A 15,463-nucleotide genomic window follows, 5' to 3' on the forward strand; every position below is an offset into this window, starting at 1 on the left:
GATTCAGTGTAAAAATCCTGCAGCAGACAGTAGTGGAGCTGCTACAGTGAAAAGTGCTACAAGCTGCAGACAGTAGTGACAGTAGTGTTACAGTATCATGTGACAGTGATCAGAGCAGGATCTGTGCACTCAGACTCCTCTGAGTCTTTTTGTTGCAGTAAAATCAAAACAGTGTCCCTCGTATTTTGGTGTTGATTTATATTTTGTCCGTTGGCTGAACATGAGCAGACGCTGACCTTCTGAAAAGTTTGATAAAAAGTGATTTTTCATTCTAAAGAAGAGAGTATTTTGTCTTTGGGAGATAAAACACCTGCTCACTTTGTCTTCTTGTTAGAAATAGAGTTTCAAGAGGAACGTCTGAATGTTTGAGGTTCCTGAAAGCACCGTCAGGGTCGTTAAAGGACAATTCCAGAGTGGAAGTAAATTTCTCTCCTTTTATTTATGATTCAGGCTGATGTATAGAAAGTCTGTGCCAGCATTACAGTCAGTTTGATTAAGACTCTCTGGTGTCGAGGAGTTTTCATGATGTTGGTGAATGTAGGGTCGAAACTGGGGAACTTAAAGGGACGGTTCAGATTTTTTGAAGTGGGTTTGTACGAGGTACTTATCCATAGTCAGTGTATTTCCTACAGTAGATGTCAGTCGGCATGCCCCCAGTAGAAGCAGGCAGGAGTACCGACATGGAACTAAAGTGATGTACTGCTGTGGATGGGGGCCGCTGCAAAACATATTTAAAGCCTCGTCTCCACCAAGCTGGGAGTGCGAGAGCACTTTGGAGATGCGTTTCTTTCAGCCGAGACACTTTGGTTGCGTATAGTTGCTGACACTGAATATCTGTGGAAGTAAAAATGGCACAAGGTAGAATAAATACATATAATATATAATTTTCTTACAGATTGATACTGAATATCTCACCACAAAGAAAACCATGACGAAGATCGGTTTGCCTTTTTGAAGGTATATATATAAATCACACTGATTTCAATTAGTTCGTCTTTGAACATGAGCGAATTTCCAGGTGGCACTCGGGCCCCAGTGCAACCACACTGCCTTCACTATCCAAATTTACACCACTGAAACTCACTTATCAAGGCAGTGGTAGACCAGCAGCTCCTGTGTTTAGCAGTGTTAAATCACTGTTTTTCTCAGTGGAGTCTGGTGGCTTTGAAGAGAGAGATACAATGGCTGCACTTTCCTGTCAGAAAGCACTGTCTGACAGCAAAGTAAAGCCATGAAAATACTCTAAATATATCGCACACTTAAACTGATATCAATTTTTTTAGGTGGCTGAAATACATTGTGTTGCTGCCCCGTCCACAGCAGTGCATTGCTTCGCTTCCATGGCTGTATTTCTGTCTGCATCTCCAAACTGGGCGCAAGCAAACCGCCATCTACTGTAGGTAATACACTGAGTATGGATAAATACCTCATACACCCCTCACTTAAAAAATCTGAACTATCCCTTTAAGGTCCCCTGTAATCTCATCTATCTGGAAATGAAACATAAAAAGCTGATTTTAACGTTTACAGCCTTAAAGCTCCGCGCTCATCTGGACTGAGAGGAATATTTAGAAACATATGTCGAACATGATGAGGGTTAGAAAACCTCAGGAAGCTACCCACAACACTGGAATTGTCCTTTGGAGCATCTGATGGTGAACCTCCCAGAGGGTCATTAGAAATGTTGGCAGCAGTAGCTTTATTCCACACAGCGCTGGTCGCTGATGTCGAGGTGAACAGAAGTGTAACGCACAGTCACGTGTGAACAGAATGAGGCACGTTAAAGGTTTCTCTTCTTCATGTGTGAAGTCTGCATAGTTTCAGTGTGAACGGAGCCTGTTTCAGGCCGACGCTTCCTTCATGTACAGCTCCTTCAGTTCAGAGCTCAGAGCAAGTTTTTAGGGAGCCAGCTGTCTCTTCTTCATTTTCTACCCTTCACTGCCGCTCAGAACAGCGGCCTGTCCGTGACATCACAGTGACGTCACAGTGGTGGAGCGGACTACATGGCCGGGGCCTGGGATCACAGAGGGTGGCAGCAGCGGTGGGAAAGGGGAGGAGCAGTGGGCGGGGCTCGGCGATGGGAACAGACCCCCTCTCGACCAACCGTGAGCCTCCGCCAGCTCCTGCGGCAGGCTCTCGACCAGTCGCGTCAGCTGCTCCTCCTCCTGCCGTATGAGGTCGTCTAGGTGCCTCTGGCGAATCAGAAGGGAGGGTTTGGTGCTGACGAAGTGGCGGTAGTCCTGGAGCTGTGGTTCGGTGAGGTAGCCGGACAGGATGCCGTGGACCACGCGCTGCCGCCGGTCCAGGTTCTCCTTCAGCTCCCGGGCGTCTTCGGTTTGACCGAGGAGCAGAGAGCGCTTGTGATGGAGGCAGTCCTGAGAGGAAGGAGACAACTGAGTATTTATCAGCTCACAAACAATCTTATATACTGTCACTGCAACTACCAACATTTCCTGTTGGAGAAAGGGTATATAGAGTAAATCACTAATCACTACTCGCAGTCAGAAACACCACTGAAATATCTCTGAAGCCCCGCCCCACAAGTCTAGACTGCACCAGATTTGACGCTGCACATCCTTAGGTCCTCAGCAATACACCTGCCAAGTGTGAAGTACATCGAATGAATGTTTCCTGAGATATACGGACAGACAGAGGGACAGAGATTCTTTGCTTTACAGTTAGATACTTTAAATCTGTCATGTCAGGGCACTCAGTAGCTCACTTGGTAGAGCGGGTGCCACATGTACTAAGCTTAGGTCTTTGCCGCAGTGGCCATAGCTTTGATTCTAGTCTGTGACCCTCATGTCAACATCTAAATGGACTACAACTGAAACTTTTAGCAGTGTGGTTCTAGAGTTCTTGGCAGTCACCTTGGTCCACTAACACGATGGACTGGCACAAACTAGACATTTTCACAGTGGACATTTTGACAGGTCAGAGTTGGAAAAGCACATCTAGCGCCACTGAGCTAGCTAGCGCTACAGCTCAGCCGAGGAGGACGCCATTAATGTTTACATCTCTTGGCAGAGAGAAAATAGTTCCTGCATGAAACTGCTCACAACAAGGTCTGTGGATTATCTTGAGTAACCAGGTCATGATTTCTGGAAAGAGACATTGATGTTTTCAAATGTATTTTTTGGCACTTTGAGCACCACAAGCTGAGAGTCATCTAGCTATTATATTAGAAAGAGGGTAAACATCTCTACGGCTGATATCTCCAACACTTAACAACTCACACCAACTATCTAGACTGATAAACAGCTCTACAGGTGAGAGGAGAAATATGCATTTTTGATTTGTCCCTTTGAACCCTGATAATATGAGTCCTGTGCAGGCTCAGCTACAGATGGATGGGCAGGTAAACAGTCTGACATGATAACAGGTAAACAGAGTGTAAGACAGGTAGATCCCATCCTGTCTCACCCTCTCATCCGCTCTGTCCTCCTGCGTCATGTCCTCTCTCTCCAGAGCGAGCAGCGACCTGTCGATCCTCGCCAGCCGGCTGCACAGAGACAGCAGCAGGTTCACGATCTTCTCCAGATCTCCTGCAAACACAACCAGGTCCACATCTCAGTTTCTGACATCACCAAACCCCAATGGAACTGTAGTGACTGAATATTAATAAGATAATCCTTATTGTGCTGCTTTTATTTCTAATAAAGTGACAGGTGTCGTACCGATGAACATGCTGTACTTGTCCCTCTCGTTGGTTTTGAGGCGTTCCTGCACCAGTGTTTCGATGCTCGCCCCGAGCGCCTGGTGACATTTCTGCTCCTCACACAGCGCCTCCTTCTCCTGCCGCAGGGCCGCCACGCTGCCCCTCAGAGCCTCACACAGCTCCACCTGGAAACAGGGTGAGAAACACAAGGATACACTGCTGTTATTAAAGTGTACTTGAAACTATGACGTTTAGATGAAAACAAAAGTCCAATGATAACAATATGAATATAGACTTTTATAAGGAATCTGTGTTTCACCTTCCTGGTGTTGAGGTCTTTCTCTTCCTCATCCAGATCGGTCTCCTTCTGCTGATCTGTTGTCATGCTCTGAGCAGGATCACAAACGCCATCTTGGATCCTAGAAAGTGAACAACATTATTAAAAACCTAAATTTCAAATTTATTTAATTATTTATTTACTTTGAGATGCTATTTCCTCAAGATTCTTGAGGACTGTTGACACTGCTGCTGCTGTTGGTGGAGACTTTCTAAAACAGGGCGTCCAGAGGTATCAGACACCTGAATTTAATGCTTTTTAAGACCTCAAGACAACAAAATTTTGACATTTTTTTCCTTATTCAAGCATTGCAGGTAAATATAAAGGTGAGTAGTATATATATGGCCCTGTGCAGAGGTAGTTTTACGTAGGAATATGGTAATTAGAGTGAGTTAGGTTGAGCTACATCTTTCCAAGTATAAAGTACAAAGACTGTTTAAAGTTCAGAGGTAGGTTTAAAGATTTGTGACATTAGAAATTTGAACCTTTGTGCACATTTTGACAAAAAGAAATAAAAAGATAAATACATGAAAGAAGGTAAAATATTTGTGGCAATAAGGACCTCATAATTAAAACAATTTAATGACTTTTAAGAGCATATATTTATAAAACTGAAGACACTTTTTAAGGACCTGGAGACAGCCTGAAGAAAATCAGTGAAGCATATAAAAACAAAGAACAAGATCAGAAGCTGTAGCCAAAGAAAGTAATGCAGGTTTAAAGACCATTAAAACTGACAAAATAAAAGTGAACAGAAAAGGAAAAGATAGACAGAAACTACTGTGAAAATTGTGTAACTGTATTTTACTGTTTAGTATTGTTAAGAGTTTGACTTTATGTTTTTAATATTCAGTCAATAAAAAAACTATGAGTATCAGTAAAAACAGTCAGCCTCTCTCTGTCCACTAGGTGTCAGCATTGTTCAGCTGTTTAGACTACAGGAAGCGATCCAACTGTGAGAGGAAGACAAAACATCCATCTGATGTGGCAGGAAGGGCAGTAACAAGTCTGTCCTCTGAACCCAGACATCGGCCTTGTAGTCATGTAGGCATTAAAAACCTTTAACAGTTTACAGCTAAGTGATGTTTTCTTTTTATCCACAGTTCTTCTATGATCCATCTGTGTGGTGAAGTTTACAGAAACAATCTCTGTGGTTGGACTCTCTCCACACTCTGCTGTTGAGAAACGTTGATCAGGTTTGTCTGGTCTCTCCTGTCCTGGCTGACAACGCCAACGCCGTCTAACTTCAACACTCAGTCATCACATTTTTACCTTCATGTTACATCACCACTCTGGCCTGTTCCCAGACCTCCAGCAAGTCAAATACATCTGGTGTTGTGTTCACTGACCAAGTAATCTACCAATTTTTAAGGCTTCTAGGAAGGTAGATGAAAGCTAGCCATCTACAGCTACATCCAGGGTTAAACCCTGATGCACCTGCTGCACTGATCTGGTGACAAAGCCACTAAACTAAATATATTTTGCTCTATCATCTCAACGTCCTATGAAAGCCCATTTTCAACAGTGTGATGAAAGAAACAAAAAAGAAAGAGATCCTGTGAGTGATATGATGAGAAACCTTCTTGAGATAATTACTTGGTAACTCGAAATAATGACTTACTTATCTCAAAATAATGGGTAGTGATACTAAGTCATTATCTTGAGATACAAACTCATTTTGAGAAGGTTTCTTATTATTTTGAGATATGATCTCATATTTTTTGAGAAAATTCTTCATTATTTGATAGTGTTTCATTATTTTGAGAAACAATCTCAATTATATTGAGAGAGCTTGTCATTATCTTAAGTTGTCATTTCAAGATAAGTACATCATTGTTTGAGAAAATAATTCATTATTTCGAGGTGCTCACACCTTATTTTGAGAAAGTTTCTCATTATTTTGACATACTGAGACATTATTTTGAAATAAATTGTCATTTTGACATAAGCAAGCCAATGTTTAAGACAATAACTCATTATTTTGAGATGCTAACACCTTCTTCTAAGAAAGTTTCTCATTATTTTGAGAAAGCTTCTCATTATTTTGACATAGTAAGTCATTACTTTGAGATAAATCATTATTTTGAGATACTAAGTCAATATTTTAAGAAAGGTTCTCATTATTTTAAGATATGAACTCATACTTTTAAGAAACTTGCTCATTATTTTGGCATACTAAGTCATTATTTTGAGATAAGCCATCATTTTGAGACTGATATACTAACACCTTATTTTGAGACTATTTCTCATTATTTTGAAATACTTTCTCATCATGACTTACAGAAAAACTTCTCATCACACACCATAAATGTCTAATTTTATTTTCTGAACCCAAAATATATTTGATTGATTGATTGAAAGTTTCTGGAAATACGCTGGGCAGACTCTCATTTTCAGAAACAACAACAGACCTAAAGAAAACATTTGTTCCAACTTAGGAAAAACTACATCCAACTCGCACATGGAGGCAACATCATAAACACTGTAGCTGCAAAATATGTTTCACCGGGGTCAGAGGTCAAAACAAAACACCACCTTCCTGCAACAGATGTGACCGAGCATGTATAACAGAGAGATGCTGTCTCTAGATGGATGGTTGTTTACCTTTGTTTCATCGAGGAAACATTCCTCCCTTGAACATCATGTTCAACAACACAGAACACATTCAATATATCACTGACTTTAAAGGCCACAACATGCAGAGACAACAGAGGTTTGTGATGTGTCAGCAGCAGATAGGAAAAGGAGGCTGTCAGCAAACACAGCAAGAATGACAAACGATGGTTTACAGGATGTCCTTTTACCCCAATGTTCATCTTATCCTTCAGTTACATAAAGTCAATTTCTGCAAGTTTGGTTCCATGGCTAAATAAACACACTCAACATGAAGGTCTTTCACCTTGTGTTACATAAAGCACTTGAAAGGAAATTCAATGTGTAACTGGGTGGGCAGAGTGATAGTAGAAGTAATCAGTAATCAGAGTTGTACCATTTTGAGTTAAGTAGGAAAATTCCCCTAAATATCTACATCCCAAATAAACCAACATGGTCAAACCAAGAGCGTGAACAGTGTTTCACTAAAAAGGCTAATTTAAATCTCTCTTTAATGTTTATGTTTGCAGGCAAATAAATTAAAAATATTTACCGAAAAAGGAGGAGTGTCACTATGCTAAATATTAAAATTCAGTGTCTTTGTATATTTAAAATACACTAAAATGTTTAAGAATATTCAAAGGCAAAACACATGAAAGAATTACCTGTCATCCAATCTGCTGCTGCCCCTGCGCTGCCATGGTGATTTATCAACCAATTTGCTGTTTGGAAATATCTCCTCCATTAGGTCCACAGTGGATTTACCCCCCCACGTGTCCAGGAGAGGTGCCAGAGAGCTGTCCTGTGACATCTGGAAACAATGAAAAAGGAGGAATCAAAGTACGCAAGACAATAAAGACAGAAACAGAACTAGGTATTGCGAGAAAAGTAGAACCAGAGCTAGGTACTATGTCAAATGTAGAGTCAGTACTAGTTACTACAACATAGGTAGAGTCAGACCTTACAACAAACATGGAGCTGAACTAGACATTAAGACAAAGGGAGAGTCAGAAGTTGGTATTTGTCAAAGGTAGTCTGAACTAGATACTATGACAAAGGTAAAGTCAGAACTAGGTCTGGCTAAAAAGATAGAGTCAGAACTAGAGAGAAAGCCAGAGTAAGAACCAGGTGCGGCAAGAAAGGAATGCAGTCAAAACTAAGCAGGGCGAGAACGGTAGAGTCAGAATTAGGTACAGCGAGAAAGGAAGGATTGAGTATGACAAAGGGAAAGGTTGAGTCAGAACTAGGTAATGCAAGAAAGGCAGAGTCACATCTAGGTACTACTACAAAGGTAGAGTCAGAACCAGGTACTACGACAAAGATAGAGTCAAAACTAGCTACTACGACAAAGCTAGAGTTAGAACTAAGTACAACAAAAAAGGTAGAGTAAGGCCTAGGTACAAAAACAAAGGTAAAGTCAGAACCAGGTACTACGACAACGATAAAGTTAGACATAGCTACTGTGAAAAAGGTAGAGTCAAAACTAACCAGTACAACAAAGGTAGAGTCAGAACTAGGTACAGCGAGAAAGGTAGAATCAGAACTGGCTACCAAGACAAAGGTAGAGTCGAAGCTAGATACGATGAGAAAGGCAGAGTCAGAACTGAGTACTGCAACAAAGGTAGCGTCAGAAGTAGGTACAGCGAGAAAGGTACTAGGTATTATGACGAAGGTAGAGTCAGAAGTTGGGACAGCAATAAAGGTAGAGTGAGAATGTGGTATTTGTCAGAGATAAAGTCTGAACTAGGTATGAGTACCATAAACAAAGAGACTGAACTAGGTATGAAGACAAAAGGAGAGTAAGAACTAAGTATGACAGAGATTGTCAGAAGTAAGTGTGTTGGCAAAGGAAGAGTGAGAACTAGGTACACTGATCATGTCAGAACTAGGAATGACAACAAAGGAAGAGTTGAAACTATATGACTACAAAGGCAGATTCAGACTTAGGTATGAAAACAAAAGTAATGTCAAAATGATGTCAACAAAGGTAGAATCAGAGATAAACTGCTGAATCCGGATACCCACCAGCTGCCGGGCCAGCACCTCCACTCGCAGCTCCTCTGATGTCTTTTCCCTCTTAGGTATTGGCTGGTACTCAAGACCTAGGCTGTCCTCGGCTGTGGTGGATGTGGTAATAGAGGTGATGGTGGAGGGCTGTGGCTTTAGGGAAGGAGTTGGGATGGGCACAGACGAAGGAACGACGGAGGAGGTAGGGGACTTTGGAGGGGACTGGAGGGATAACTTCCTGGTTGGAATGATGGAGTTGTTTAAGAACTCCATACTAGGATTGAAGACAGAGAAGAAAACAGAGATTTTTTTTTAAAAAAAGGTCCATGCTAATAATATTTAAATTCCAGTTTAAATATGAAAATATTGTACAACAAACCTTCCCACATTCTGGTGTCCAGCTTCCTGCTGCAATTCATGGGGAGGAGGTGGAGGAGGGAAGTCCTCCAAGATGCTTGTCTCTTTGATTGGCGGAGGAGGTGACGGAGGGGCAGGATTTTGGAGGAAGACCTCGTCAAAGTTGTCCTGCGATAGGCCTGTGGAGGATTCTAGTGGTTGGTCAGTGAAGCTGAAGAAGCTGGACTCAGATATTCGCAATGAGGACAGGGGCTGGGGACTGGACGAATGGGAGGAAGGCGGAGGAGATGATGCCATGCTCCTGCTGTCCTTCCTGTCTGGTGGGGATGCAAGCTGGAAATGGGGCAAGGGTGTCTGCATCACTGGTGAAACTCGTTTGGCGACTTCTGCAGAATACCCTCTTCTCATCTCTAAACTGAAGGCTCTCTCTCTATACGTGTCCTCTGCGGTGTCTTCTAGTATGCTGGCATCACTCAAACTGTGTCTTGTCTGTCTTTCCATCACCAGGGTTTCATTGTTGTCAGCAGTGTTACTGCCATTACTATCATTTGTGGGTGGTTGTGGGATGCCTGGGAAGGTGATGGCATCCAGGTTGGCCTTGCTCAGCCTCTCGCTTGCCTGCCACTCAGCGTTGCTAGCACCCTGAGTTCCAGGGGGGGAAAGGGGGCAGGGCAGGCCAACGGAGGCTGCCAAGGTGGAGGCGCTGTAGGCCCGCTGCCGCTCGCTGTTCCTCTTTTGCTCCCTACGAGTGACTGGAGTGTGGGAGGAGCCTTGGTCTAGGATCAGAACACAAGGAAGGGTCAGAGAGGAGTAGTCCTGTGTAGCCAGACCTATTTCCACTGCACTTTGTCAGTGCTAGAGAAAAGTTTTGCTTGTTTACTTTTTCAAAGCTTTAGATTATATCTTAGTTTTTATTCACAAAGGTAGAGCCAGGACTAGGTACTACAACAAAGGTAAAGCCAGAACTACATATGAAGACAAAGGGAGAGTCAGAGCTAGGTACAACGACAAAGGTTCAGCTAGAACTAGGTATTGCAACAAAGGTAGAGCCAGAAACAGGGTAAGGTGAGAATGGTACAGCCAGAACCAGGTATGACAACAAAAGGAAAGTCAGAACTAGGTATGAAGACAAAGGGAGAGCCAGAACTAGGGTAAGGCAAGAAATGCAGAGACATAACTGGGTACTACAACAAAAGTAGAGCCAGAACTAGGTATGAAGACAAAGGTAGAGCCAGAACTACGTATGAAGACAAAGGTAGAGCCAGAACTACGTATGAAGACAAAGGCAGAGCCAGAACTCCATATGAAGACAAAGATAGAGCCAGAACTACGTATGAAGACAAAGGTAGAGCCAGAACTACGTATGAAGACAAAGGCAGAGCCAGAACTACATATGAAGACAAAGATAGAGCCAGAACTACGTATGAAGACAAAGGTAGAGCCAGAACTACGTATGAAGACAAAGGCAGAGCCAGAACTAGGGTATGGCAACAAAGGTAGAGCCAGAACTAGGTATGAAGACAAAGGCAGAGCCAGAACTACATATGAAGACAAAGATAGAGCCAGAACTACATATGAAGACAAAGGCAGAGCCAGAACTACGTATAAAGACAAAGGCAGAGCCAGAACTAGGGTATGGCAACAAAGGTAGAGCCAGAACTAGGTATGAAGACAAAGGCAGAGCCAGAACTAGGGTATGGCAACAAAGGCAGAGCCAGAATAAGGTATGAAGACAAAGGCAGAGCCAGAACTAGGGTATGAAGACAAAGGTAGAGTGAGATCCAGGTATGAAGACAAAGGTAGAGTGAGATCCAGGTATGAAGACAAAGTCTAGAACTAGGTACTACAACAAAGAGTATCCAATTCAAGTATGAAGACAGACAGAATAGGCAAAAAACAAAGCCTTTTACTTTTAACCTTAATGGTCCACATCGCTAACAGATTTTAGCTTTTCTTTTAGCAGGAAATTCCTGAAAGCAAGTGTATGTGTGCATTTGTTTATCTCTAATTTTTGCCTTAACTGGCTGCTTCCTTCATCCTCAGCTGATGATCAATCAAATGAAAAAGCCAGATAAGGACAGAGGATTCTTTGGTTGAAGTGAACTAGTCTGCACATCTTTCAAGGAGTTGAGAGGAGGCCAAAAGTTTGCTAACTACGTGGGTGTAGTGAAGTCTTTTTTTTTTTTTTTAGTTTTGCTTACCTTGCCAAGGTCCTGCAGGCTGGACGGTGTTAAGACTGTTTCGGGAGTGTTGAGGTGAGATGAGGCCGCCTGGTAGCTGGACTTCTGCAGGTCTGAAGATAGACAGACAGACAGACAGACAGATAAGGAAAAAATTAAAGAAAGGGAGGAACAAGTCAACAGATAGTTAAAGTGTTCAGTTTAACTACTTGGTGTTTGGATCTATTTGTTTCACCTCTTACAATAGCTAAACCATCAGTATGTTGTTTGGTCTGTTTAACACTTTCATATTGTGGCTGTGATGAACACTGCAGCCTCTAGAGGATGTCAACACAACTTTACACTGCCTGGATGGATGGAAAAAAAATCTAAAAACTGATGATTTGGAAAATGAGACATATAAAGTTTATATAATTTGTAGTACAAACAGTTTATTATGGGCTTTCAAGTATGCTCTGTATTAGGTTTGTCATGTTGTTTCTACAGTCCAGTTTCCTCACAGCGATCATTCATGTCTGATCTCATGGGCTGATTACTAAAGGTCAGCACTCAGTGATGGTGCGTTCATGTCCCTGGTTATATTCAGACGCAAGACAGATCTGTGTAAACACACACAGGATTCCTGAAGTGACCCCTGACCTTTACATTTTAAGAGCAAACATATTTAAGAGTTTTAAGTGAACAAGTCCCTGTGGACCGGAGTTGGTATTTTGTTTATTTTTCTGTCCCCATGCCAGGGGAGTTTTCTCTGGAAGCTGCTTCAGCTGCTTCCTTAAATTCCTCAGTTCCTCCCTTCTTTAACTCCTCTTCCTCACCCCTCCCTTTCTCTCCTCCTCCCATTGAATTCTTTCACTCCTCTTAGCTCCTTCTTCTCTTGTTTCTTTCCTATCATCTGAACCCTTGACTCCTTTGTCTCCTTTCTTACCTTACCCTCTTCTCCATCCTTTTCCTTTCATACCAAGAGGTACTCCCTCCTTCCTCGCGGAGCTTCCAGAAAGTCACTTGTAAAGCTGCCTTGTATTCCATCTCTTTTTACCTCCTTCCCTTCATCCCCTCTTTTTCCTTACTTACAAGGCACTGGAAGTTGTCACAGCACTTGGTCGTGCACCCCTGAATTTTTGTAACTAGGCGCCCACTGCTGAGGCTGGGCTTTTTAGTTCATCATGGGCGCCATGAGGGGAGTCTAGCTGAGCAGGTTCACCAGTGTCACAACATCTCTATGACTCTTCATTGAGGGGCCGCAGGGACAGTCAAATGGTCTGAAATGACTGGAAAGAAAGAGACCCACTGTAGAACTCTGACTTTACTCCCCAAGTGCGATTGGGCCTGATCTGCTCACTGGGTGCGGGCTGGGCCAGTTTGTATTTTCTCAATATTCCCCTGAGATTGAATGGGGTCGGGTTCTCAACACTTTACCAGTGTTTTTTTTTTTTTTTTTTTTAATGTTGTTATGAAACTGGCAGTTCTCGTGCATAAACTGCAGGAGGTGTTTTGAGTTGCAATATAGTGGAGAACAGACAGAGAGGAACAAAAAATGAGAGAAACACCCCTTTTCCCCCCAAAATAGCGCATCTGCAGGTTTTTAAAACATGGGAACGCCCACTAGAAATAGACAAGAGATCCCTTTCCCATTGCCAGAACAGTAGAGCTGTATACACGACTCGCGCTCAACACTGTGGACTGCCTAGAAAACAGGATAGTAAACAGTAGAGAACAGTGAAAGTGTTACAATGGTTATATCTTTTTTATATCTCCTACTTATTCTGCCTCTCTTTCAAACACCGTGCAGACTAATTTGGAACAATGTTCCTGCGCTGCTTGGACGTAGACGGACGGTTCTTTGTGGTGGCCCGTCATTGCATCTTGCCGGTAAAGGGGCTAAAATTAGTGCATCCACACAGATGTCATGTTCCCATCGCTAACAATCTGAGCTGGAGCCGATAAATACCGGTGACTACTGCAGAGTCATTTGTCCTGGGTGCGAATGCTGATTGTAAAATTTTCCGCTAAAAACAAAAGCCAAATGTTAGTGAGGTTTTTTTGTGTCGCAGGAAAGGGTCTAAAGTGAAAGAGAGGGGCTGCAAGGTGATTTGGTCGGCAGTGTTTGCGCCTGCCTCCCCCGCAGAGGGAGAGATGTGTGTAACTTGCAACGAGGAGTGTTGATCACTATCAGCGTGCTGCGTCATCATGGACCGCCATGCGCACTTACATGATGACGCACCAAAGGGTGTAGCCCAATCTGCTGAACGTGCTGCGCTGAAGATGCAGAGACGACAACAAACTCTTGAAATAACGGGATGACAAGCGTTATGATATTTTTTGGTATTGTCCTTGTGTTGATCTGCAGTGACCATTAAGATGTTCTCTCTCCTCCTGTCAGGGTGTGTGCATGTGTTGGACCGTGACTAGTAGAACACTGGGCTTGCTGCAGGGTGTAGAATGCTACTAAAGCTAAAAACTGGCCTCATGCAACAAGTGGGTATAAAATAATATTGACTTGGAAGTTGGCAATAATGTTTGGCAGATCTTTAGTGTTTACAATTGTTGTCGAGCAGCATACTCTTCCATTTTCTTTCTTCCGATAGCACTCACTGATCTCTTCGTTATCTACAGAATATTTTGTTTGTATGTTCTCTGGCGTTTCTGAGTATATTGCAAACAAACAACAATCCGATGCACCATCTACAGGAGCCTGCATGAGTATAAAAAGCTTTATTCCCCCTGACTCTCTCTATCCCTCATCTCATTTCTGCATTACCTTTCCTCTTTTCCTACCATATTCTCTCTACACTTCCTCTTTTCACCTCCTTTCCCTCCATCTTCCTACCTTCATCTATCCTTCCTATAATTCCATCTTTCTTCTCTCCCTCTGTGTTTCACCTCCCCTGTTCCCCTTCCTTCCCTCTCATTCCTTACTTCCTTTCTCTCTGTGTGGTGCCAGCAGCTGGGCACATGGACTCATAAGGCCACAGTTGGTTTTAAAATAGCAAAGAGCCTAAAGCGCAAGCACGCTGGCTGACAGCTAACAGCCTATTATGGAAGAGAGCTAAAATATCGGCACAGAAATGATGTGAATTCTCATGATCCCTCAGTTTGTCAGCAGGAAACAAACAGCATCCTGACATTTTGCTGAATCTAGTTCAAGCTGCGTCTCATTTTGTAAACAGAACAACATGAAAGAATCATCAGACAGAAACATCTGTGAGAAAAGATCAAGAGGTTGTTTGCCCGTCTTTCATAAATTTTTAGTTAAACTGATGGAGAAACATGATAAATGAGACGACAGGGAGGGACAGATGAATGACCGTGAGAACCCACAAGGAAAAACCTGGTCTAGGATCAGCTGTCTGGTCAAAGAATGGCCTGAATGGAGATGTGACATACCTGTCCTCGGCCAGAGAGTGGCGTCCAGGTTCAGAGATGAAGACGTCAAACATGCTGACGTTGCCTGAAGGGAAGTCCTGAAACACACACAAAGTTTAGTCTTTTAGGAAGAATATTCCCTCTCTTTATTTAGATTTCATATAGTTTTTCATATTGTATCGTATCATATGGTATCATAATGAATCTCCCACCTTCTGTTATTTCATTATGTTGTGACACAATCCTACAAGTTCAGTCTGACATGAGTCTGTTCCAGAATACTGAGAATTCACAGTAAGCTTTTTAAACGTAGAATCTTTGTCTACTACACCACAACACAACCATTTGACTCAACATGACAAACATGGTTTTGCCTTTTTATCACAAACATCTGAATACTTCAATAACTGTAACATTATTGATATAAAGATAACAATGTGATCATCTTTTTTTATCCTCTCCTTTAAGATATGATTGTATAAGTATATAGTAATCCAGCGGCAACCTCTAGGGACTGAAACATTAAGCTAACTGCAGTTCCTCTAATGTCCACTTGAGGCTGGCTCCAAGAATGAGTCAATCCCCATAGACCCCATGTTAAAATGTCGAACTTTACAGCAGAAATAAACATGTTTAAAGCCTGGTACAAAAAACGGTTTTGGTCTCTTTAGCTAATTTATATAATTCACCAGTTTAAATGTAAGGCTTAAGGTTATGGATAATAAAGGTCGTGGCCGCTTTGAGAGATGCTGAGGTGCCAACCTCAGTTAAGATTTTAAATAATAAAACATGAATGGCTGATGTGCAACACTGTTATGTGTAGTATTTTTCATTCCTTTTTTCATTCCTTCTGGACTATTGTAAGGCAGGAATGCTTTTGTGCAGCTCCTCAGTCAAAGACAAATTTCCCTACAGGGACAATAACATAATGTAACGCAACGCAACGCAACGCAACGCAACGCAACCATG

At 42.4% G+C, this 15,463-nt stretch overlaps 1 protein-coding gene across 3 annotated transcripts in view; it reads right to left on the reverse strand.

The window, feature by feature from the left end:
- Positions 1–420: 420 nt before the first annotated feature.
- Positions 421–15,463, reverse strand: part of shroom3 (shroom family member 3) — an 87,209-nt gene continuing 72,166 nt past the window's right edge. For all 3 annotated transcript variants that reach the window (XM_078161864.1, XM_078161865.1, XM_033647051.2), the window contains 9 exons: positions 14,516–14,592; positions 11,153–11,244; positions 8,974–9,727; positions 8,613–8,868; positions 7,253–7,398; positions 3,978–4,077; positions 3,678–3,843; positions 3,424–3,545; positions 421–2,375 (listed from right to left, as the gene is read on the reverse strand). In XM_078161864.1, the coding sequence (XP_078017990.1) occupies positions 1,971–2,375; positions 3,424–3,545; positions 3,678–3,843; positions 3,978–4,077; positions 7,253–7,398; positions 8,613–8,868; positions 8,974–9,727; positions 11,153–11,244; positions 14,516–14,592 (2,118 nt within the window). In that variant the 3' untranslated portion in view covers positions 421–1,970. The remainder of the gene's footprint in view (positions 2,376–3,423; positions 3,546–3,677; positions 3,844–3,977; positions 4,078–7,252; positions 7,399–8,612; positions 8,869–8,973; positions 9,728–11,152; positions 11,245–14,515; positions 14,593–15,463) is intronic.

This window comes from Epinephelus lanceolatus, chromosome 19, assembly GCF_041903045.1.
Source record: "Epinephelus lanceolatus isolate andai-2023 chromosome 19, ASM4190304v1, whole genome shotgun sequence".
Lineage (NCBI taxonomy): Eukaryota > Metazoa > Chordata > Actinopteri > Perciformes > Serranidae > Epinephelus > Epinephelus lanceolatus.